This window comes from Pyxicephalus adspersus, chromosome 1 (genome assembly GCF_032062135.1).
Source record: "Pyxicephalus adspersus chromosome 1, UCB_Pads_2.0, whole genome shotgun sequence".
Classification (NCBI taxonomy): Eukaryota; Metazoa; Chordata; class Amphibia; order Anura; family Pyxicephalidae; genus Pyxicephalus; species Pyxicephalus adspersus.
The window spans coordinates 145,418,408-145,442,413 of record NC_092858.1 but is presented as its reverse complement, the minus strand read 5'-3'; the positions used below and the strand labels follow the sequence as shown (position 1 = coordinate 145,442,413).

Genomic DNA, 24,006 nt, shown 5'->3' with positions numbered 1-24,006 from the left:
TCTGTTTATAATATATATATATATATATATATATATATATATATATATATATATATATATATATATATATAATATAATTATATATGTAATATTTAAAGATTTCTTTGTATTGGATTCAATACAGCTATTTTGTATTGAATCGAATACAACATTATTTGAATTTCCCGCCGCTCCTCCCGCCCGCACTGACCCATGCACCGACATCACCGGGAAACCCCAGAGATCGTCTCTGCATTCGGCGGCTGAGGACAGAAGAAAAAAGACGTGTCCAGAGGAGCTGCAGGGACCAGCAAGAGGCCGGGGGACGACAACCGAACAAGGTAAGTGGGGTTTTCTTATGTTTTTTGGACTTTTGAATTTGGTGTCGGAGATACACCGGCATGTAGCCGCTGTAACGCCGGCATACCCCTGCCAGCTTTTGCAGCCAGCGTATTTTCACCGCAGCCTGATGACATTGTCATCAGGGGACAGAAACGGCTGGACGTGGCTGCCGGATCAGGTGCTTTTCTGGAGGGGCCCACGCACCCGACTGGAGTATAAGCCGAGGGTGACTTTTTCAGCACATTTTGGGTGCTTAAAAAGTCAGCTTATACTCCAGTATATACGGTATTACTTGTGGGAAGAAAATGAATGCCTTTTTGTCTTTGACTGTTTTCAGGGTCTTGGACTGTGTTTGAATTTTTACTGTATTTTATGCAATGATGTAATCTTAAAATTAGTCCTATGATAGTGGTGGAAATATTTATTACATGATCAGAACCTACCTGGATAAGAAATGAGGAAGCAAATATGTGCCCCCTTTTGGTGCATGCAAAGCCCTCTAGAATCTGGTTTGCTAAAGCCAACAATCCATTAAGGATTTATATTCTTTAAAACTAAAGATGTAAATTGTATTGACCTGAATATGGTAAAACTTGCTACCTGGAACTTAGATTAACCTTCTAATGACAAAAGTTAAAAAAAGTTAAAATTCTGCAAATTTTTCATCTGTATATTTTTTTGTGTCCTAGGCAAAATCCATTATGGTTAATCCACTGTATATAATGATTCCATGTACTCTGAGCACCTCCTTTGCCTTTATGTTACCTGTCGCCACACCCCCAAATGCCATCGTCTTCTCATATGGTCATCTCCATGTGTCCGATATGGTAAGTTTCGTTATAGTTTACAGTTCATAATCACAATTTATACATTTAAATATGCAAGCAGCCTTTTATTGTATTTATTATCAAAGTGTCCAAATAAGTAATCAGTTAAAGGATACAGACTGACTCACACTTACACTTAGTAGTAGAGTAGATTAGAGTAGAATGGTGTCCAAACATTCTGTTCAAGTTTTAGGTAGAGAGGACAGGGATCAGAACATCTGTTACCTTTTAATTTTTGCTATATTGCAGTTTTGATTTGGGCCAAATGCAAAATCAGTCCAAAGATGCAACATAGGTTTTTTTCTAATAAATCCAAACATCTAACATGTTTGAGCTAAGCAAAGTGCATTCTTTTAGGGAATATAAACATTCTTATTGGTGTCAGGAGTAATTTCACCCCCTGACAACCACCAACCACTGAAAATACAGATGTTTGCATTGACAGCAGGCTTATAGCCCTTTGTATAAAAACATTATTAGTATCAGGGAGTGAACGTAAAGAGCAGGTAGGGCTCCCAAATGCTCCCTATCTTGCAAAGGTAAAATTTAGTTTGTCTGGAGCTAAACATAAGTGTATGTTCATCTGAACATTGACAAAACTAAACAAACTCATGGCTGAGCAACACTTGTTATCTGCATCAACATTGGAGATATTCAGCCCTATCTTTTTGATCTAGTGACCATGGTCCCTATAAAAGAAGATAAGGGAAAATCTGACATTTTATGATTTCCACCATCACATTAGTAGAAAGTAAGTCTTGGAATATGGGAACCAGTCCTGGTGCTTTTGTAAACTGTCAAAGGTGAGTTTGCTTTAATCCCTTGGAAAGATAGTGATTATAAACTACTGTAGGGACCAGGACATAGCACTGGTCTACTTGAAGGTTCACTCTAACTTGCATAGTCATAAGGCTAAATCCTGTTAGTGGCATTTCATTGTTTAATAACAACCAGCTTAAAGTAACCTATTTTCTATTTTTAGGTGAAAACGGGCATTATGATGAATATCATCGGTGTATTATGTACCACAATAGCTATCAACAGCTGGGGCCGTGCCATGTTCGACTTGGACACTTTCCCAACATGGGCCAATGTTACAGATGGAAATTGATAAAAGACAATTCATGCCAACAGACTTGTGCCACGAACAAGTCTTCCTCATCATGAACATAAAAGCTAGTTTGGGTCTGGTTATTCAAAGGGATTACTGGATGAAACAGACTTTAAATTGTTTCTTCCTTTTTTTGCAAAGCTCATAGACATGAAAGTGTCCAACTGCTTTATAAATAAACCCTGAACTAACTGAGAATTGCACAACAAAAGAAGATCCAACAAAACAATTATTTTTGAAGATTACATGAATCTGGATTTTAACATCAGTCTTATTCATTACATAGTCATTGTAAATAGATATTACTTATCCGCGGATGGTTCTTCAGTAAATGTTCTTTTATTTCTGCTGCTAGGTGATCAGAAAGTCACACTGTGTTAAAAACAATTTCGTTTAGTTTAGTTTAGTTTGAACCGTATGAAAGGAACATGATTTCCTACTAATTGTGGCAGGACAGGTGACAGTAAAGATTTTTTTCTTCTGAGTATATTTATAAAGATGGCATATAGAAATGTTGCCACATTTTCAACTGTTTTGTCCATTGGATATTTATAAAATTGTATTGTTATTTGTTACATTATCATTTTCAAAGTAAAATCAATTTTGTAAGGGTTGCACAGGAAATTAAACCCATGCTGTTAAAAAGGAATGCTCTGTACATTTACTTATACTTAGCTTTACCTGCCTGTAAACTATGTTGAAATGCAAGGTATGCAACACTTGTGGGATTGTAGACTACATGCGTGCCCGCTACAAGCTGTGGATTCTTCTGCTGGCTTGTACTTGCTGAAGAGACATACTGGAGACATACTGGACTTTAAAAACAACATGGGTTTTAAGAGTATACAGCATCTTTTTTTTAGGTTGGGCTTAGTCCAGGTTGGATTTTTTAGTGACAGAGTCAATTTAATTTGTAATAAAATAGATAAAGCTGACTTAGAATAGATATAGCACATTTGTCTCCATGCAGTATTGGATTGTTTCCTGGCAGGGCATAACTAACCAATATAATGCTTCTACATATAATGCAAGGGAACATGGAGGGGATACTTTGGATGGGCATTAGCCATTGTGAACACAATGCCAGACTGTCTTTGTTAAACTTTGTAAATATGGGGTTTATATGAATTGTATAATTGTATGATCAGCTTATTTTGTAGATTTTTTTTGCCAAAATACATCTCCTGTAAATGACCTGTTAATTTAATTAACTTATATAAGAAATGGTTACAGTCTACAGAAGTTGTTTTTTAAAAGAACAATATATTTAATTTATATGACTATTATTAGCGCTGCATACTGTACAGTTTTATTACCTAAAGAACTTTTTCAAGCAGACATGCTGGTAGATTTAAATTAATTTTTCTCCTTTTAAAGAATCACAAAAAGCTAGGGTGGACCTGCTTGGATCTCCCACTGGCTTCCTGTGCCAGTCCTCTGGTAGAAGTTTTCCTAAGACACCAAGAGAAGAAATTTCCATGCAGTAGTGCCAGCCTTGCCACCCAACTTATAAACTTTCAAAATGTCCATAGCAACAGGAGTTTCTCTATTACTGGTATATTCTTTGTATTATTAAACAGATTAAATGCACATAAAGAAGAGTAAAAATCTCTAGAAGTGATCCTATTAGGTATTCTGACCCAAGAAGTCATTGGCTGAGATCCTGGCGATGGAGTGGGTTGAGAAGTATAAGCCAGTGGGTAATTTCTGTTTGTTTTTAAAGAAATCACTCTATGGCTCATATTAAATATATTTATTAGAGTTATTGTTTTCAAAACTGACTTTTTCTTTCTAATATACTCCTAAAGTAAATCTGTCACCAGTCAGACAATGTAAACAGAGGATATGATATGCAAACCATTTGGTACACCAATCGGTAGTTAAATGCAGCACGGTCTGGCTCTACTTGAGATTTATATACATGTATCTGCTTTTATATTTAAAAAACATCCAGAGATCCAGATAACTTCTGGTTATGTATTTTTATAAAACATGCTGCTAGAATTTGTCTAATTCCTAATAGGATTACGTAAGGCAAACACATCCATAGGCAATAACAGTAAACCTGCCCAGTCTTCAGCAAAATATAACTGAGAGACTTAAAGGGAACCTGTCATCAGAACATCCCATCAATACTTCCAGTGGATGCATTTATTCTTCAGTCACTGGTAATTTATTATGATTTTTGGATTGTTGGTATAGTTGGGTTACTGATCATTGAGGCTTCAACTATCATGCAGTATTAAGCAAATAGACAATATGAATAGCTATTAAATATAACTGTTACTGAGCCAATTGGAGGATCCCCCACCCAGACACACACACATTTAAGTAAGGTTTACAGTTACCCGAATAATAGGCATGTTGTCTAAATCATATTACCGCTGACTGATGGGTATTGGTTGACCAGGATACATTATATTGAGATTAGGAGAAAATAAGAGGTTGAAATACCATCCACAAGTACTGTATTTAAATAAAGTGATCAACTATAATAATGCATAAACAAACTGTGGTTATTTTTAGTCATTGGAAGACAATAGTCTATTCTGTTCATAGATTATGTAATTTATTACTTGTCATCTCAATAATGCTGGTTGGAGGACTCTTTGAGGGCCTGTATGTGACCCTTAAGGGCTAGAATTGGACAGCCTTAATCTAAAGGAAGCTGTCTTGGAATAACTAAAAGATTTGACTTTGGTTTTTATAAGAGATTGATGGATTTAAAACTTTTTTTGTATAGTATGTTTCAAAAATATTCAGCCCAGTGTTACAGCCTGGAATTACTATACATATTACTTACTATTAGATTCACTTAACATTTATCCAGAGCTCAGACTAATAAAATTTAATTCTTACTTTTCACTTTTACATTCAATCCTACTCGAGTGGACATCTGGCCTTTCGCCACTCTTCCTGGGATAGCTGCCTCTGTGGATCTATTTCTTTCACACTGCTTATCCTGAGATGTTCCACTAAGAACACTTATTGCTTTACGAGAACCAGATTTCTGCACTATAATAGGTTAAAAATTATGCTGCTCATCCTTTTTCTGTCTGGAAAGGACAAGACTGTTATATCTTTGCAGCAAATAAAAATAAGGTCTTCTACCTTGCAGAACAGGGCTCTTCTGAGTAACAGAACAGACTTAGCCTGAATTAACATGGACCTGCTAGCACATAGCCCTCTCATCCTGTACTAACTCACCCTAGCTTGCCCTTGGGGCAAGCTTTTTTCCCTGAATACACTCTTTCAGAGGGTTGGTGCTTGCCCCTGAAAAAAGCTAAGGGTAGGTAACCCACTAAGAATACCTTAAGCTAGGCGGGCCGGGCAGCCACTCACTAGCTGCTCCATGCAAAAAAATACAAAGACTCTGATGAAACAGACCATTTATATTAATAAATGCTTTTGTAAACAGTCCTCTCATCCCAGGACACTTCTGTGATATAAGTAAGTGTTTATCTGGTTGGGGCAACTTTCCATTATTTATGGATGCTGTTCTAACTAATGAAGTGTTTAATGTGTCACTGGAAAATGATGTAAAAAGCTACTCATCTGTTTTGTAAGATTCCTGTGATTAATAAACCTCATAAAATAACATGTTGTTTTGACTGATTGTTGACATTTAGGAAATAAATAATTTGTGGATTAAACTGGGTGCTGAGTATCCATTTTTACATGATGCAGACTGAACAAGAAAAAACATACTTATTCAGAGATATAAGTAGTATTACACACCATGTTCAGAGTAGAAAAACAATGTCACAGGATGTAATAGGTCTGTGGCTAGCGTATTTTAAATGGATCCCCATCAGTGGAAGGTGGTTGGTAATGACCCCTATTTGCATTGTTCTTTTACTCGTGGTCAGAGGTCCACTTTTTAGCTTAATATTATAAATCTTCATGGGTAAGCCAAACAAAATCAACAATACCCAAAACACAACACCCAGCAACTCACATACCAAACCTAGACAATGCCAGTTTAATACAGGTATCTTCTGGGAAGAAGTTGTTAAAAACAGGAACGGCAATAAAATAAATCCTGGGGTTATGGATATTTTAATTCAAAGATTTTATTGTTTTTTTCATAAGTAGTAGAACTGTAGGGGGACAATGTAATAAACAGCATATGTATGAGTACAACAAAGAAGGGAAAAACAAACATAATAACATAAAAAAGTGCATCTTTGATATATAAGAACATCATAGAAACATTTGCAAAATGGTTTGGTAACATATTATAAATTGCAATATAGCAGGTTAACAAGGTGCAAAAAAGAAACAATAGCAAATTAGTGTAGACATCAGTCCCATTCGTGTAAATGTTACCAAAACTGTATTGGAAGTTGCATTGGTATGGATATTTTAAAACAATTTTGCATGGTGACTATAATACACTGCTTATGGGATACTATTGTTGTGTAGTCCATACTGTTTTCCTACCTGCTGCCTTGTGGACTAAAGAAAAAAGATTAACCCTCTGCCAGAACACAAACTGAAACTTGATTGTGGGACATATGTGTGAACATTGGTGAAAGGATTGGGTCAAAATGTGACTAAAGCTGCGTGCACACATACAGTGATCCCCTATATCATCAGCAAGATCCAAACAGTGGTCCATACAGAGGACAGTGGGATGGGGTTCATTTTGAATGGGAGATAGGCTTTAAAATGTGCAGACGCTCTTGGAGCAGTGCCCCTGATTGGAGAAGATTTTGGCCATGGTGGGGAGTCCGACTTTCCTATAAGCTATCAGCACAGGGTATTGTAACCCATGTTACAGCACTTATTAGTTAAAAAATTAAATATCTGCATATTCATTACTGAATAGGCAAACTGATTGCATTAAAGTAAAAAATAGGGTTTATCTGAACGTTAAATATATTTTTCTGATTAACTTGCTTGAGTTATCTAAAACATTGAGAACAGTTGTCTATTACCTTTTATAACCTGGCATCACATCCAGTAAATGTGTGTGGTTGTGGAAGTATTCTCCTAACTTTCCGATAAATTAAAGGCCTTTTCAGATAAGTACACACCAGAGGTTAGAGACAGAACCACTTATATCACAAGCTACATTATTTTTGGTTTACCCTCAGAGAGACATAAGAACATAAAATCATGGTTTGCGTGTACTAATTATACGTTCCAACGGTGGAAAATAAATGTTCACCTTATTGAGGGTTTCAAGAGCAATACAATTCCAACATGAATGCTGTGAAGACAAAAATATATATTCAGGACTGACTCATCACTATCTACAAAGAAGGTCACATGGTTAACATTTTCAACAAGTTTCTGGTTTTACAGAAGGATAAAGTAAAAACCTTTGTTAAATACAAAGCAGACTTTCGAAAATATTAAGGCAAAACTAAATCGCAAACTTAAATAATCAGTTTTGGACCCTCAAGAGCTTTTTCCTTAATTTGCAAATATCTACGCCTAATTTGCACATTAAGGCTGACTTAGTTTTTACTAGTGTTGAGATGTCCATGCTGCTCTCTGCTGCTGGCCTTTGCATCTTTTCCTTCTCCTGGGTTTGGAGTAATCAGTAATCTTTATTTCCTGCTTCCGCATTTAATAACTCCTGCCCATGCGCATGAGTATTAGTTTACACATGTGCACTGCACAGTATACACTAACATAGAAAAGTGCACTTTAGTTCTACTTTAATGATCACTTAAAGCAGAAGTAAACCCAAAACAAAAAAAATCACTTACCTTTAATCCTGCAGATCAGTCTATCCATCAGGAGGTTTCTTTCATTGGGTCCTGCGTCATCCTGGTATCTGTCTTCGGCCAGACGCAGACAGATACCGGCGCGAGATCGGGTGAAGTAGATTGGGGAAAAAACATGCCGATCCCAACTTACCCAGCTTCGGCAGATCGGCAACTTCGGAGAACGGCAGTTTTTTTTTTTTTTTTTGATTAATGGGCTTCTTTTGCACATGCCCAAGCATATTGGGCATGTGCAGAAGGAGCCCGTTGGAGCAGTCATGAGGTGACATAGGTATCCCGTGACATAGGTATCCCGAGATGCTCTGCGCATCTAGGGGATCAAGAATTAAGGGGGCAATGCTGCTCCCTTTTTTGTACTGTATTGTTGTACTTGAAAAAAACAAACAAATAAAATTTTTACTTTACATAAAAGAGTTGTTCACCCATTTATGTAAAGTAAAAATTCTGAGTTTAGGTACACTTTAATACTATGGATTTTACCAAATACTTTCGGTGCAGTCAGGTATAGATTGGGGTTCATATAAGCTTTATACCCAAGGTAAAGATATCCTATATATAAAGACAAATCTTTAAAAGAAACAATTGATAGTTTGGGATATTTGTGTTTGTATGTGTAAAATTAATATCTGAATAACATGTAATAAAATAATCAATCTAACAAGAAACCATTGTTAATTTGTTCATTGGTCAGTAAGGGACCCTTTGGGGTCTATTTATAAAGCAGCAAATCTGACATTCACTGAAACATTTCTTGGTGGAGAATCTTCCAGGTCCATGTGTTTTAAAGGCAGTATTTTTTCTCCACCAGGGAATGCTTCAGTGAATGTCGCTGCTTTATAAACAGACCCTTATATGTTAATATATTCATGATCAAATAATGGACATGGATGAATAAAAGCCCAGCTCTTGCTAAAACTATTTGAATAGATTAGATTTGAATAGAGTGGTTTTGAAGAGTAAAGCTTATATATATCAAATGATTCCTATGGCCAGATGAAAGAAATAATTCCTTCATGGTCTCAAAAGGTTCACCTGAACAGAAAGTTTGTGAGGGCACAAAGCAAAGAAGTCTATGAAGAGCTTTAAATCTGTTCTTTCAAATTCCAGTGTGTTTGCTAGGACCAGAACTGGCAGATTTTCACTTTGATCTGAATTCTTTAATAATAAAACGGTTACATCTAAAGGGAAATCAATCAAATGATGTTAAAGGACCACTATTTTTAGTTCCGATGTGACAGGTAAAGAAAGTGATAAAATGATAGGCTCATCACTGTCGAGTCACAAGCTTGGGAAGACCGATGACCGTATGATGATGGAATGATGATGAATGATGAATTGTATCAGAAAATAATAACTTACTGTTATAGATTGAGGGTAAGTATTGCAGCAATAGCTGCTTTTATTATTTATCTTCTAAAATTTGTATTCATTTGTGTTAGTGGTTAAAGTAGAATCAAAACCAGTCACTAAAATATTAGGTATATGGGTACTTCTGCATGACAAAATGAATTTTCATTGTTAATAATATTATTAAACAGTATTTATATAACACCAACATATTACGTAGCACTGTACAATAAATAGGAGTTGAAAAGACATAGAAATACAAATAATGACACAGGAAGTGGAGAGTACCCTGCCCAAAGTAACTTACAATATAGAAGGCAGGGGATGTAGCACACAACAGAAGGGGATATGAAATGGTGGGTAAGTAGTGAGGGTTTAAGAGACAGGAAAAGACTGGTAGGTGAGTTTGAAAAGATGGATTTTAGGAGCTCTTTTAAATGTGCGGAAAGTAGGAGCAAGCAGAATAGGACGTGGAACAAGTTCCAGAGTGTAGGAGCCATGCATGTGATGAGGTTATGAGTGAGAAAGTCATTAGTAAGTCATTGGAGGAGCAAAGAAAGTAGATGGGGGAGTTCTTTTCTATCAGGTCAGAAAGGTAAGTGGGACAAGAACTGTGAATGGATTTGAAGGCAAAGGACAGGAGCTTGAATTTGATTCTAAGGTGAAATGGAAGCCAATGAAGAGAACTACAAAAAGATGCAGCGAAAGAGGAGCGGAGGGAAGGATGGATGAGTCTGGCTGCAGCATTCATAATAGATTGTAGAGGAGAGAGTCAGGTTCCAGATTTTGGAAATATTGTGCAGGTGAAAGTGACAGGACCTGGAAATGTTCTGAATGTGAGGGGAGAGAAGAAAAACAATGTATTTAACAGTTAGGAGTATGTCAGAGGGAGATTTGGAATGTGTGTGTGTGTGTTGGGGTGGAGGATGATGAGTTCTGTTTTATCCAGATTGATTTCAAAAACTTGTAAATCATGCATAATGAATCAAGAATAGCGGACAGGCAGCATGAGACCTAATCCAGGACTGAGGGAGACAAGTCAGGGCTGGACAGATGGATTTGTTTTAGGTTTTGATACATTTCCCAGTGTAGCAAACATTTCTGTGTAGTATAACCCAGTGTAGAAAATGCATGGGAGGGTAAGAGGATGGCACTGTATAATCCATGCCACAGAAAAAGTTGAAGCAACAATAAAACCTATAGTGAACATACTGTCCTAGTTCCACAGTGCTGGAATTTGAATTTTGTTTGCCAGATTACCCACAAAAAAAACATAGCTGACAATTTTTCCTTTTTTTTTAAACTTTGGCAGCTCAACAAAAAGCTTTTTGAGTAGACCTTTGAAAGAATAGTTATATCAGTCACTAAAAAAAAGGTAAATTATGGGCTATACGAATATGAAGAACCATAATTTACCATACTTTGGGCTTGTGATAAAAGCATTTTCTTTCCTGTCTCTGCATCTATGACAGAGACTATTGTCATAGCTTTAAACATCAGAATGTCATCTGCATGGCATAACTAATGTGTGTTTTCCTGCTAAAGAAATACTTAATGGTTGATTTTTGTAATCCCGATTTTTTTTAGTATTTATATGATGTTGAGTGGCAAAAAAACAGCACTTACAGGTAGTCCCCGGGTTACATACGAGATAAGAACTGTAGGTTTGTTCTTAAATTGAATTTGTATATAAGTCGGAACAGGTACAATTTTTTAATAAATGCAATTAGGAAAGATGTTTGTCTTAACATATTTAGGGCAGCGTGGTGTCAGTTACTGTAAAAAAAACCTCACTGTGAGTTAATCACACACAAAGCAAAAAAAAACTTTATGGAGCCTAGACATTCATTACCTTGTGGAGAAAGCTGTGCTTTGATATGCAGAAGGAAACAACTGTAGAGTTTGTCTTGGTCATTAAAAAGTTCCAAGAGGCTGGAAAAGAGCAACCTTCTACTATTATTAGAAAATGTGCCCCACTTACACAATTGTTCTGGAGAAACTACTTTTTTGGCCTTTACATACAGTTGATAATATTTATTTTCATATTTATCATCATTTTTAGAAAGCTATAGTAGGTTTATATCTAAAACTTGCTTTCTGTTTTAGAGTGCTGGGTTCAAGACAAATATTTCTAATTACAATTTTAGTCCAAGTATAACCTTTAGTTCCACACAGGTTTTTCTTTTTCTCCAAGACTGCAGTGGATAGACTAGCATGGGAGAGCCTGGGTGATCTAATACACCTGGAATGGATCTGGCCCAGTATTGAAACCATTTGCCAATTATTAGCAAATAATTTTTAAGAAATCCATTCCAGGTTTGCTGGATCACCCAGCTTCACTGATGAAAGTGTATCCTCTCCAGCCTTGGAGATCATTAATAAATCAGGCCAATTGCATCTAAGAATAAGGTTAACATTAACTTCCCTAGAGGTAACCCCGAGTGTGACTCGGGGTAGAAAAAAGTTGCTAAAAGTGGTAACCACGAGTCACACTTGGGGTTGGAACACCTAGGGAAGGTTAGTAAATAGAGGGCTTACCTGATCCACCGGCATCCCGCACCGTCCAGCACCACGTTCCCCGTCTTCTTCCTGCTTCTGCATCCAATGAGTCACCGGGGAGTTCCCGGTGACGTTGGTGCGTGTGTACGTTGCCGGCGGGGCGGGGTGGGAAATTCAAAATCCATTTGTATTGCATTCAATACAAAATAACTGCATTGAATGCAATACATTGGATTTTTATGTGTAAAAGCAGTACATTGTTTTCAAGAACATTTATTTTACAGTATATATATATTAGTATGAGTATAATATGTATTGTTTTAAATTTAAAAAAAAAATTTATTTTTTATTTTTTTTTAATAAATATATAGATTTTTTATTATATTCAATTTATTGTTTTTACATGATTTTGTGTTTCAAACTTTATTATACTCATACTAATTTATTATAGTGTAAAATATATTTTCCTGAAAAACAATGTACTGCTTTTAGACATATAAAACCAGAAAGAAATGAACTGTGAGGGAAATATGAACATAATTTTGATGCAATTTACTACTACACACAGGAACATGTTGTAGTAATAACTCCACATACCCAAATCAACAGTATTTTAATAGGCATAACACAGAGGATGGGATTTTTAAAACATACACAAAAAGTATATAATTGTATCAGTATACAATTAAATAAAAAAGGAATACATTTTAAAACCTTAATTCTCATTTAAAAGTTAATTGTCATTCTACAGTTCAAACAAAGTGCTGTTGACAAATAAACATTGACTATAGGAATGAAAGCTCATGTCATAAAAAACAGAAAGCTGAATTAGATCAACTGATATTTGTGGAAAGGGAACTAAGAAAAATGAGTGCAGATGGACTTTATTTTAAATATATATATATTTTTGGGGGGCCATAGATCTACCTAATGCAGCAGATATATTACATACCTTATTTACATACACAGTCCCATATTTATAATTTATAATCTTCTTCCACAAGTACTACAAGGTTTCTAGAAAACACATCCTGTCTGAGACCCATTTTAATCCAACAACTCAATGCAGCAGATGACATCATGCTGGAATGCCAACAATGTGTAGTGTGGTTCTGCCATGAATGAAAGACTAAATCACATCCGTAGTGATCACAGAATGCCCCACTATTAGGTCACTGAACACAGAATCGCCATTCAGGATATGCAGCCATGCAGAGGAGACGAGGCTTCTAAAGCAACTTCCTTGTCAGCAATGAACCTGTTCCCAACCATTTAAACTGGGCCTAAGCTGAATATTACTGTCTGGCATTGATCATTCCACCCTGCTAACGTGAAGGTTTTGAAAGTAGAATGACACACACACACACACACACACATACACACACACACACACAGCAAATGAGTTTTAAGAAATCTATTCTAGGTTTGCTGGATCACCCAGGTTCACTGATGAAAGTGTATTCTCTCCAGCCTTGGAGAGCTTTATTAAATCCAGGATATTATCTTCACATTCACACCAACAAGGATTCAGGATCAAAAGGCTAGCTCTTTCTTGACAAGTCGTGGTCTCAAGTTCTTTATGATGGATTCCTACCTAGTCTAAAGTACACACAGTAAAGTAAACTCCAGCCAAGACTTTTCTTGGTCTCCATTGAAGAGATTTCCCATCATTTCCCAAGCTAACATATAAGGTTAACTGAATCCCTCTTTATCCAACATGAATGTTTTACCTGAAATGTGGGGGCTGAGAAGACCAAACCTTCTATGTGATTAAACTAAATACAGAGAATTCCCTCCTGTTTCTGTTGCTGTTCTGCATTCTGATCTTCACCCATCTTGACTGGTTGGGTCGGGATTTATTAACTCCCATCCAGTCCTGGCAACTGCAGAGAAAGCCGGGAAGTGCCAAGTATACAGTGTATTTTGACAGATAGGAGGTGATCAGGAAGGAAAGAATAGTTATTGAAGAAGGGACATTGTCTGTCTATTTCTGCCTAGTCACAAATTTTTAAAAGAACTTTAAAACTGATCTCCAGGCAAACTAAGATAAAAAAATATGGAGCTGTTTTACCTGTCTCAGGATTTGTAGTTCTGGCTATTTAGTTCTGAGCAGCATGGTTAGCTCAGAGGTTAGGCAACGCAAGATTTGAATCTCATCCAGGATTCTATCTGCATGGAGTTTGTATGTTATACTTGTGTTTGTGTGGGTTTTCGCCGGGTACTCTGGTTTCCTCACATTCCAAAAAAACATGCAGATAGATTAATTGGCTTCCCCCACTTAGACAGTGGTAATGACATATGGCTATGATGGGACATTAGATTGTTATGCCTTTTGTGGGACAGTTAGTGACATGACTATGGACTTTGTACAGCACTTTGTAATAGGTTGGTGCTATATAAATACTGGATAATAATAATATTAGTTCATCTGTCACCCTGTTTTCCCCTACTATCGGCGTGTTTATGGTTAATCCTATTTAATGTACAGCGCTGCGTAATATGTTGGCGCTATATAAATCCTGTTTAATAATAATAATAATAATAATAATAATAATAACATATCAACAATGCAGCCCAACTGACTGTCTCCTTATGCTGCTTATTCCACTCTGAACTCCTATGCTTATTTCACTCAGAAACTTCAAGGGATGAATCCTGGGAAAGCAAGGAATAAGGTAAGTATCTTTCTGCCATATACAACAATAAATTATACAAATATGTAACCCTCACTCTCTAGGATGTTAATTTTCAGGCAAACAGATTATTACACAGAAGAAATGCATGTAAATCAGCTGTTCTACAACAGACAGGTAAAATGTGAAGCTTTTGGAGAGTTTTATTTGATATGGGTTTGTAATGGGGGGTTGTACTGTAGTATATATTGTATGTGACTCGGGGCTTGTGGATGAATACAGAGATTGGTTCCTACCTTTTACTATATTACATTGTACACAAAGAGCCCATTCTCTTCTATAGAGAGGGGAGGACAAGCAAGTGCCACCCCGCCATGCTCTCCTCCATAGAAAATTGCAGTAGTCGTTATTGATCAACCATGGCAGATTGATGGACAACATCTGGTAACTGCTGTACACATGAGATTGTCATCTGGCGGGTAGCATGGTGGCTCAGTGGTTAGCACTTCGGCGTTTGCAGTGCTAGGTCCAAGGTTCAAATTTTGGCCAGGACACTATCTGCATGGAGTTTTCAGGTTCTACCGGTTTGTATGGGTTTCCTCCCACATTCCAAAAAACATTCAGTTAGGTTATCCCCCCTAGCGGTAATCCCAAGTGTGACTCTGGTAGGATTTGATACATTAGCTGTATTGAGTTCAATACAAAGAAATCTTCATATAATATATATATATATATATATATATATATAATTATATTACATATATATTATACATGCTACTGTACAGTTATATTACAGGTTTTATTATTTTTAATTACCCTTGTTTTAACATAATTTTTTTTATTTAAAGTTTATTAATAAATGTATTCAATATTGGACATATTTCGGTGAGTTATGCCTAAGAATTATAGCCTACAATGTAATATAATTAATGTAATATAGCCTATAATTCAAATATAAATTTGAAAACAAAATGTAATGCTTTTTGCATGGAATTACGAAGAGATTTAGAACGCTAGGGGGGTTAATTGGCTTCCCCAAAATTGACCTTAGACTTTATTAAAGATGAACACAACATAAAGACATTAACATATGATTGAGGTAGGAGCATTGGATTGTGAGCTCCATTGAGGGACAGCTAGTGACATGACTATGGACTTTGTACAGTGCTGTGTAATATGTTGGCGCTATATGAACACTGTGTAATAATAATAATCTGACACGTGTTCAAAGCTTAAGTCTAACTCATATGTGTACATGCATATTAATACATTTAAATGTGCTTATTTGTGACTTTTATCTCTGCCAAGTTCAGCTTTAAATATGATATTAGACGTGATTAGACGTAGAGAGAAGCTGTAAAGCAGACTGTTCTCAGCCGTATAGACAGGACATAATGCAGGCTCAGTATAGTGCAGGTGTACAGCTTGACACACTGGACTTGGCACTTTCCAAGTCATACATTATCAGAGACACCCAACTCAGCAGCAGGTGACATTACTGACAACACCCACCCCACAGGGTACTCCCCTACAACTTCCGCCCAAACTAGATAAAAATATTGAACCACATCCGCCCAAACTAGACAAACGATTGAAACACTTCCGCCCAAACTAGACAAAACCAATGAACCTGTTCCGCCCAAGCTAGGCACATTATTGAAGGCATTTCCGCCAACACGAAGATGAACTTCCACTTCCGGTGTTTATCTTCTTCTTTTGGTAGCAGTCGCTTCCGGTTTGGGTCTCTGTTTGCGGTGGGTTTGTTGTCAGACCCGCTATGGCTGCCGGCAGTATGGAGAGCGGTAAGTGTGTGTGTCGGTCTACGTCTTTAGAGACTCCCCCGGCGGTATATGGGTACAGCTGTCCTCTGTTTTCATCCTATATAACACAGGACCCCCCCATACAGGTTATATGTATGTCCAGCCTGCAAATAGCGCCAACATATTACGCAGCGCTGTACATTATTAGTGTTCTGAGGAGTGCAGCACTGCCATGCAGCTGTCATTACTTCTGGACTCAATTTGCACATTACAGTAAATACCCTAAAAGTGTGAGATGGGTGGCCAGTATTAATATCATTATTATTAATGAACAGGATTTATATAGCGCCAACATATTACGCAGCGCTGTACAATAAATAAGGGTTGCAAATGACACACAGGAGGAGGAGAGGACCCTGCCCTAAAGAGCTTACAATCTAAGAGGTGGGGAAGTAGAACACAATAGGAGGGAGTTTTAAAGGAAGCCTGTACAGAAATAATACTTTGATTACTATTTGTTGACTTCCTTCACTAAATGTTAGTTTTCTACGATATATATGTTAGATTCAGAGAGTATTGAGATGAGAACCCAGGAGCCGGGATTTGCAAAAGGGAAACGGTAACAGCTCCATACCGGCGTTTTCGTTTTCACAAAGAAAATTACATTTTGTTCACCATTTGCATGCATTGAGTGAAATGGAAGAACATTAAGCACTTCTACCCCAGTCTGCTATGCAGCTTTACTCCATCACATTCTCTGTCATTTTATCAGTGTTCTCTCCAGACTCTTTTAGCTGGGCGCACCACCCTGAACTTTTTATTAACCACTTGTCTGTTTTTCTAAAGTTGGATTACAATACAGGGGCTCTGGACAGCTGGGGTATACAAACATAAAAAAAAATAGGACATACTAAGAGGGTCAGCATTAGAAAGTTGTTGCAAAGTATAGGGGAGTGGTAGCGATTCCTAAGGCAACAACAACTGGGAACACCACCCAACTACAGAGTCTTCCCACCTAGTCCCAGAACACTGCATCTGTACTTCTTCCCTTTGCCTTCTTCTGGTCGACAGGGTAAAAGTCTCATTCGGACAGATGATTTTTAACATCTTTTTATATCTCCTGCTGTACTTGTGCATATATTTTTTTTTTTTTTTTTTTTTTTTTTTTTTTTTTTTTTTTGTGGTTACCCTAACTTATGTCTAAAGCATTTATTTCCTTTCTCTGCACTCCAATCTACCGCCTAGCAAATATTTGCTGACCTTCACAATAATCCGCAATGTCTACCCCATCTTTTTATTTTTTTGCATTTCTTCATCTACTATTTGTACTATGTAAAGGACATGGCCATTGTATTTTATTTATTTATCAACCCTCTGTTTGGGAATGTAGATTTTATTTTTAAGCGACATCAAGCTGGGATCTCCCTAAACATAGTTGTGTGTTGAATTACCCATCCTGTGTGGACATGAAGCTATTACCTTGTTTTATTAATATTGGTATTATTACACAATATTTATATAGCGTTGACATAGACATGTCACTAGCTGTCCCTCAAAGAAGCTCACAAATCTAATGTCCCTACCATAGTCAAATGTCATTACCTCAGTCTAAGGACAATGTTGGGGAAACCAATTAACCTAACTGCATGTTTTTGGAATGTGGGAGGAAACTGGAGTACTCGCAGGAAACCCACGCAGATATGGGAAGAACCTGCAAACTCCATGCAGATAGAGTCCTGGCTGAGATTCAAACCTGGGACCCAGCGCTGCAAAGACCAAAGTGCTAACCACTGAGCCACTGTGCTACCCTACGCCCTGTTTTAGGGAACTTTGGTTGCTTCTGAGCTTTTTTCTTTATTATAGAAGTATTATGAGGAAACCTGGAACACTTTTGTGTTTTTATTTACAGTTTAGTAATTTAGTATCCTATTTAAAATAATGCCTTAATTTTTATTTTATGTCTTCTTACAGATGAGCAATCTCGTATTCGGTTTCAGTTGGAGCTGGAATTTGTTCAGTGCTTGGCGAATCCGAATTACCTTAACTGTAAGTTTATTGAGGAACATGTAGTGTCGGGTAGATCTAAAAGCAAACAATGTGTAAAGTTCTCATATTGTTCAGAATTTTAGTTTGCAGAAACCAGATCAGTAAAAGACGAGCTTTCATTGGTTGCTTTGTGGTGGTGCAATTCAGATACTGCCATTGTTGGCCTCCTCTGTAAAATGCAGGTTTTCTGGCAGTTTACTTTCTTTAGTTTTTTAAGAATCACTGAATTTATATTCATTATTATTATTATTATTTTTATTATTATGAATAATAATAAACAGGATTTATATAGCGATATATAAACATATGGCACCTTGCTGTACATTAAATAGGGATAGCAAATGACAGGCTGATACAAAAAATGACATGGGAGGAGGAGAGGACTCTGCCCAGAAGAGCTTACAATCTAAGATAAGGGGGAAGTAGCACACAATAGGAGGGGGGATATGATACCAAGTATTAAATTCTGGATAATCAGAATGTCAGAAGTCCTTATCTACATACTCGTTCTGAGTTAAGGAGTTTTGAATCATGGGGCAAGGCATAACAGCCATGTAAATACATTTTTCATAGAGGTAAGGTAGGTAGGTAAGTAGTGCTAGCTTCTGTTACTCTCATGTTATGTTCATGTCATATTCTCATTCTTCATCTTATCACTGACAAAAGATTTGTGTGTGTATTTTTCCTATTACAGGGATTGTATTCATGCATTTATAGATGTAGCATTCTCTTTAAGCTCCCTAACATTTTAATTCCATTCAAATTTCCATTCAAATTTTATTTATATTGTAGGCTATAATTTTTAGGCATAACTCGGCGAAATATGTCCAATATTTAATTATAAACAGAAAAATCTGTTAAATCTGCTAAAAAATTAAACATGTAATGTAAGTGTACAGTATCATATATAATATATATATATATATATTATATGAAAATTCCTTTGTATTGGACTCAATACAGTATTGAATTATTTAAATTTCCAGCCAATCCACCCGCCCGCACTGACACATGTACCGACGTCACTGGGAAACCCCACAGATCGTCTCTGCATAAAGATTTGTATTTCAGTTTTCAGCATGGACCTTTACTTAAGTTTAGCCATAAATGTCAAGTCATTGCTACCTTATAATGGCCGCTCGGCATATTCAGAAACAATCCCATCTATAGACACTTCTTCTCTCCCATGACCAATGTAAGAAACATAATACCTTCACAAGCTTAAATGTTTCACTGAAATAGTCTTTTATTTTCATTGTAGAAATGGGGATCTGATCATGGCTGCACTGTTTTATATCACAGGAGCTCCTGCACACTGTGGCCTAAGACTCTCCACCTTCTGTGTCATTGCTTGTATCTGTCTGACATTTGCAACCCCTATTTAATGTAAAGAGCTGCATAATATGTTAGCACTATATAAGAAAACTGTTTAATAACAAAAATCAAGGACATTTTTACACATGTAGAGGTTATCAATGGATATAGAGCATAATAAAATCTGACAGTTTCAATCCTTCCTTGCATCTCAAATATTAAAGAAAAAAATTGTTGAGTTACGCTTACGACTCTGAATATAAAACAGGAAATTGGAGATTCCCTCAAGCATTCTCTTGCAGGAATCTTGCAGGTTCATGGGTTTCAGTGGCAGTAATTTATTTCCACAATACAGTTGACATTCAAAAATCTGGCAGAGGTGTGCCGGATTTTCGAAAATTCTGGATTTTTTAAAGTTATACTTACCTCCACACACAGACCAGCCTTCCTCTCACAGCACCCGCAGTCATCTGGCACAGTTCTATGGAGCTAGCAGCAGAGACGTCTCAACGTGTATTTAGTGCAGCAAGCAAGACCTAACAGTTGTTTCTGCAGAACGGCTCCATCAAAACATAAATGGCCAACCAGTGCACCATGCCGGAAAACTGAAGGATCGGGATTTTTGATTGTCAACTGTATTATTATTCCTTTATATTTATTTTGCTAATATCTTTTCCTATTCAGTGCTGATTTTTACTATTGTGTTATGAAGTGCAATCTTTTACACAGTATGATCCTGTAGTTTATTGTTGTTTTTCATTTAGTACTAGCACAGAGGGGATACTTCAAGGATAAAGCTTTTGTGAGTTATCTGAAATATCTTCTTTACTGGAAGGATCCTGAATATGCAAAATATTTAAAGTAAGTATAAAATATCTTTATCCAGCAAAGACCCATACATCTACATCTCTGCATCATCACACACTGTAATGTTCCTTTCCCATATGTGCATCTGCTTCTGCAGTGTCAGTGGATCAGAAGAAAGCAACATAAAAAAGTTCAGTAAATCTCATTTTGAATATTAGTTTCAATTCCTGGCTCATGACTTCAGTTTTATTTATTGAAGAAGAAAGAAAAAAAGAAAACATTTAAAAAATGCCAGGGACTTTAGAGGCACACAAATGGCTTACTGAGAACAAAGCAACTCTCTTTTTAAAAAAAGAAAAAAGCAAATCAACCAACATCTTTAATTCAATCCATTTACAAGAAAGATAGGTAAAGACATCAACACAAGACATTAGTGAATAATAAAAAACCTAAATCATTTGGTAGTTTCAGTTTCCGACATATTCCTTATAAACAGGCTCAACGGGTTTCACAGACCATCAGGAGCAAAGCAGGGGATATCAGACCTATGTCAAAAACGATTGACATGAATACAAATTGCATATAGCAGACATGATATATACAAAGGTCGCCACCACTAGTCTCTAAACCTGGAGGAATAAAAAAAAAGGAAGATGGCTGCATCCATCCATCTAGTTTTCTATGGCACAAACTTGTCTGCAAGATAGTAGCCTGATGGGTTTGAAATACATTGTTACAATGTTACTTATGGAGACATTAAATTGATCTTCTGCCAACCCTAACTAATCTTAAACCTGTGAATTTACCCTATGTCTGCCCAAATTTATGGAATAAGAGCAGGGGACCAGAGTATAAATAAGCAAATTAAATGTTTTTAATAAACAATCTGTAGTACTATAAATTATCTTTATATAGATTTATAATAATTATATCTGATCCAAGGTGCTATAATTCTCACCATAAGCCAGTGATATCTAAAAAGGATTTTTTCCTTTTTTTCCCTTCTGATTCCAAAAACACCTTCAGATTCTTTTTTATTTAGAATAGATTACTGAGATTTGGTACATATTTTGAAATTATTCACAGAACATTTCACAATAGTTAGCTAGCAAAGCTGTTTAATGCTTTCCCATTAGCACATTATTATCATTTTAGTTCCCAGAAATAAAGTATTGAGCCAGAAAATGTCAGCGATAACATCTGGTGTTGGTGTTGGTGGACTGCATTGGGAAATTTGGTCTGCCTTACCTAGGTCACAGCTGTGTTTTAAAGGCAACCTATATTGGGATAATATATTATTATACATGATTTCTAAACCAACAATATATTACACAGCGCTGTACATTAAGTAGGGGTTGCAAATGACAGACAGATAAGGACAGTGACACAGAAGGAGGAAAGGACCCTGCCCTGGGGAGATTATAATCTAGGGGGTGGGGAAATATTCAAACTATTCTGTGTTTTGCTGCTTCAAAGTTGAATTACAAATAGGGGAGGGGTCCTAGACCATGCTGTATTGGTTAAAGCAGAACTAAACCCTGTTAAATCCACCTGTCCCTTGGTCCCTGTAGGGGCCCCGCTGTCTTTAATTTTTCTCTTGCTAGTTGCAATTTTCAGCCATCTTGATTGCTGGGCTGGGAAGAGCCCTAACTTCATACAGGTACAAGGGAGTTCATTCAGTTCGGCAACTGCAAGGTAAACTGGTAATGTCGGGTATCCTGGCAACTATCGCTGAGCTGTACATGTACAACTGTGTGATTTTGACCGCTCCAGCGAGAGTTAAGGCAGGTAAGAGTGCTTATTACAGAGAAGACATGGTCTGTCTCTTTCTGCAATTAGGCTCAGCCTGTGGAACTTTAGTTCTGCTGTATCTACACTGTAACAAAGAGGTTTATTACCTGGTAAGTGAGTCTTTATTACAAACTCACTTAAAAATTTAAATCTACTTTAGAAGGTTGAACAGTATGTACATGATTTTATTGAAGCACAGTATTTACCATCTTTTTAGACTTCTGCTTTAAAATCCATGAACATTTTCAATACTTGTGTTCCTAATCATATTCTTTTTTTGTTTTCTTCCAGGTATCCTCAGTGCTTGTATATGCTTGAGTTGCTTCAGTATGAACATTTCCGCAAAGAGCTAGTGAATGCCCAGTGTGCCAAGTTTATTGATGAGCAGCAAATCTTGCACTGGCAGCACTATTCCCGCAAACGTACGAGACTCCAGCAAGCTCTGGCAGAGCAGCAACCACAAAATAACACCATTGGGAAATGAGATGCTTACCTAAACTCTATATATAATTCAGAACAAAAAAAATGTGCTGTTACTGAATGTAAATTCCCAAGAACTGCAAATGAATCTGAACTATGGATCATGGTGATCACAATCCTGTCATGTGAATATTCAGCGGATTGTATGTTTCTAATGATGAAGACTGGTCATACACTGTGTTGTTTATTATATTGTTCAGAAAAAAAGACTTCTTTCCATCAAAATAATCCTATATTATGTGGACAATATTAAATGGCATTGAATTCTCTGAAAGGTTTTGGAAGAATTCAGGACCTACCATGATCTGCCTTTTTACATATTTAGGTTTAAGCCACATCTAAAACTTTGCTGTCTGTGAATACCTGGATAGATTCCTGTAGCTCTTGATAATTCAAATTCATTATGTGATGCAAATATAATTAAGTCCAACAATGTGTAGGAGACCCTTTCCCGATGATCACAGCTAGAGCGGGAACTCAGGAACCCTTCTGCAAGGATTGCTATATCAATCCATTGAATCAGAGTTTATGACTTCAAACATGGTTTTTGTACTTGGATTATTGTACATGGGGCCAGGGACATACATATCACAAAAACCAAAGCATGTTAGGCATTTTGTGATGTCTGCATTATCTACATGTCACATTTTGATTAAAAATCGGTCACTAACTATGAATGGAACTGCACACCATTCTAAATGTATTATGTTTTATATGTGCTATGATGAGGTTTAAATAAAAAAATAAAAAAACATTTGGGCTCTGATAATTACCCACTGCTGTTAAGTTTTTTTTTCCATCTGCAAAGACAGCTGTGGTGATGGTCTTAGGGCTCTGTGTTAACCCTGGATGCAAGTACTTACCCAACCCTATCTTACTCTCTCAGGTAAGTAATTGCCATTAGGTTTAAAGCAGAACTAAAGTGAAAAAAAAATTACACAGTCTCGCGGATCCCTTGATGACACTAGACCTTCCTTCAATCCGGTCCTGCACCGTCATCTTCAATCTCCTCTCCCGGTCTTCTTCCTACATCACCTGATCTTGCACCGCGCAGGTGCAAAAAAAAGAAGCAAAAGAGACACAATCTCACTGCGCATGTGTGAGATAAGCATCACTTTTCCCTTAGTGGAAAAAATGTGGAGCCTCCTGGGATGCATGACGTAGATATCCCGGGAGGCTTTTTGCTCCCATTCAGCTGTAGCGACCAAGACTTGAAGGGGCGGTGCTGCACCATTATTTTTTTTTATGAAAAGGTGTTGTCTACCCTTTTATGTAATGTAAAAATGTTGTGTTTAGGTATGCGTTAAGCTATGTATAAGGCAGGTTTTTCAT

The 24,006-nt window shown here is 36.8% G+C and overlaps 2 protein-coding genes across 2 annotated transcripts in view; both read left to right on the top strand.

Annotated features, from left to right (window-relative positions):
• The window catches only part of LOC140343336 (Na(+)/citrate cotransporter-like), a gene marked incomplete in the record, with an annotated part of 43,580 nt that extends 37,668 nt beyond the window's left edge, over positions 1–5,912 (top strand). Inside the window, 2 exon segments of the mRNA XM_072429979.1 lie at positions 1,011–1,148; positions 2,131–5,912. Coding sequence (XP_072286080.1) covers positions 1,011–1,148; positions 2,131–2,259 — 267 coding nt within the window.
• A 10,229-nt stretch (positions 5,913–16,141) lies between these two features.
• Positions 16,142–23,443, top strand: MED31 (mediator complex subunit 31). Its single transcript, XM_072429959.1, has 4 exons — positions 16,142–16,278; positions 18,208–18,282; positions 20,361–20,457; positions 22,486–23,443. The coding sequence occupies exons 1-4, from the start codon at positions 16,254–16,256 to the stop codon at positions 22,676–22,678; spliced, it is 390 nt and encodes a 129-aa protein (XP_072286060.1). The 5' UTR covers positions 16,142–16,253; the 3' UTR covers positions 22,679–23,443.
• The last annotated feature ends 563 nt before the right edge of the window (positions 23,444–24,006 follow it).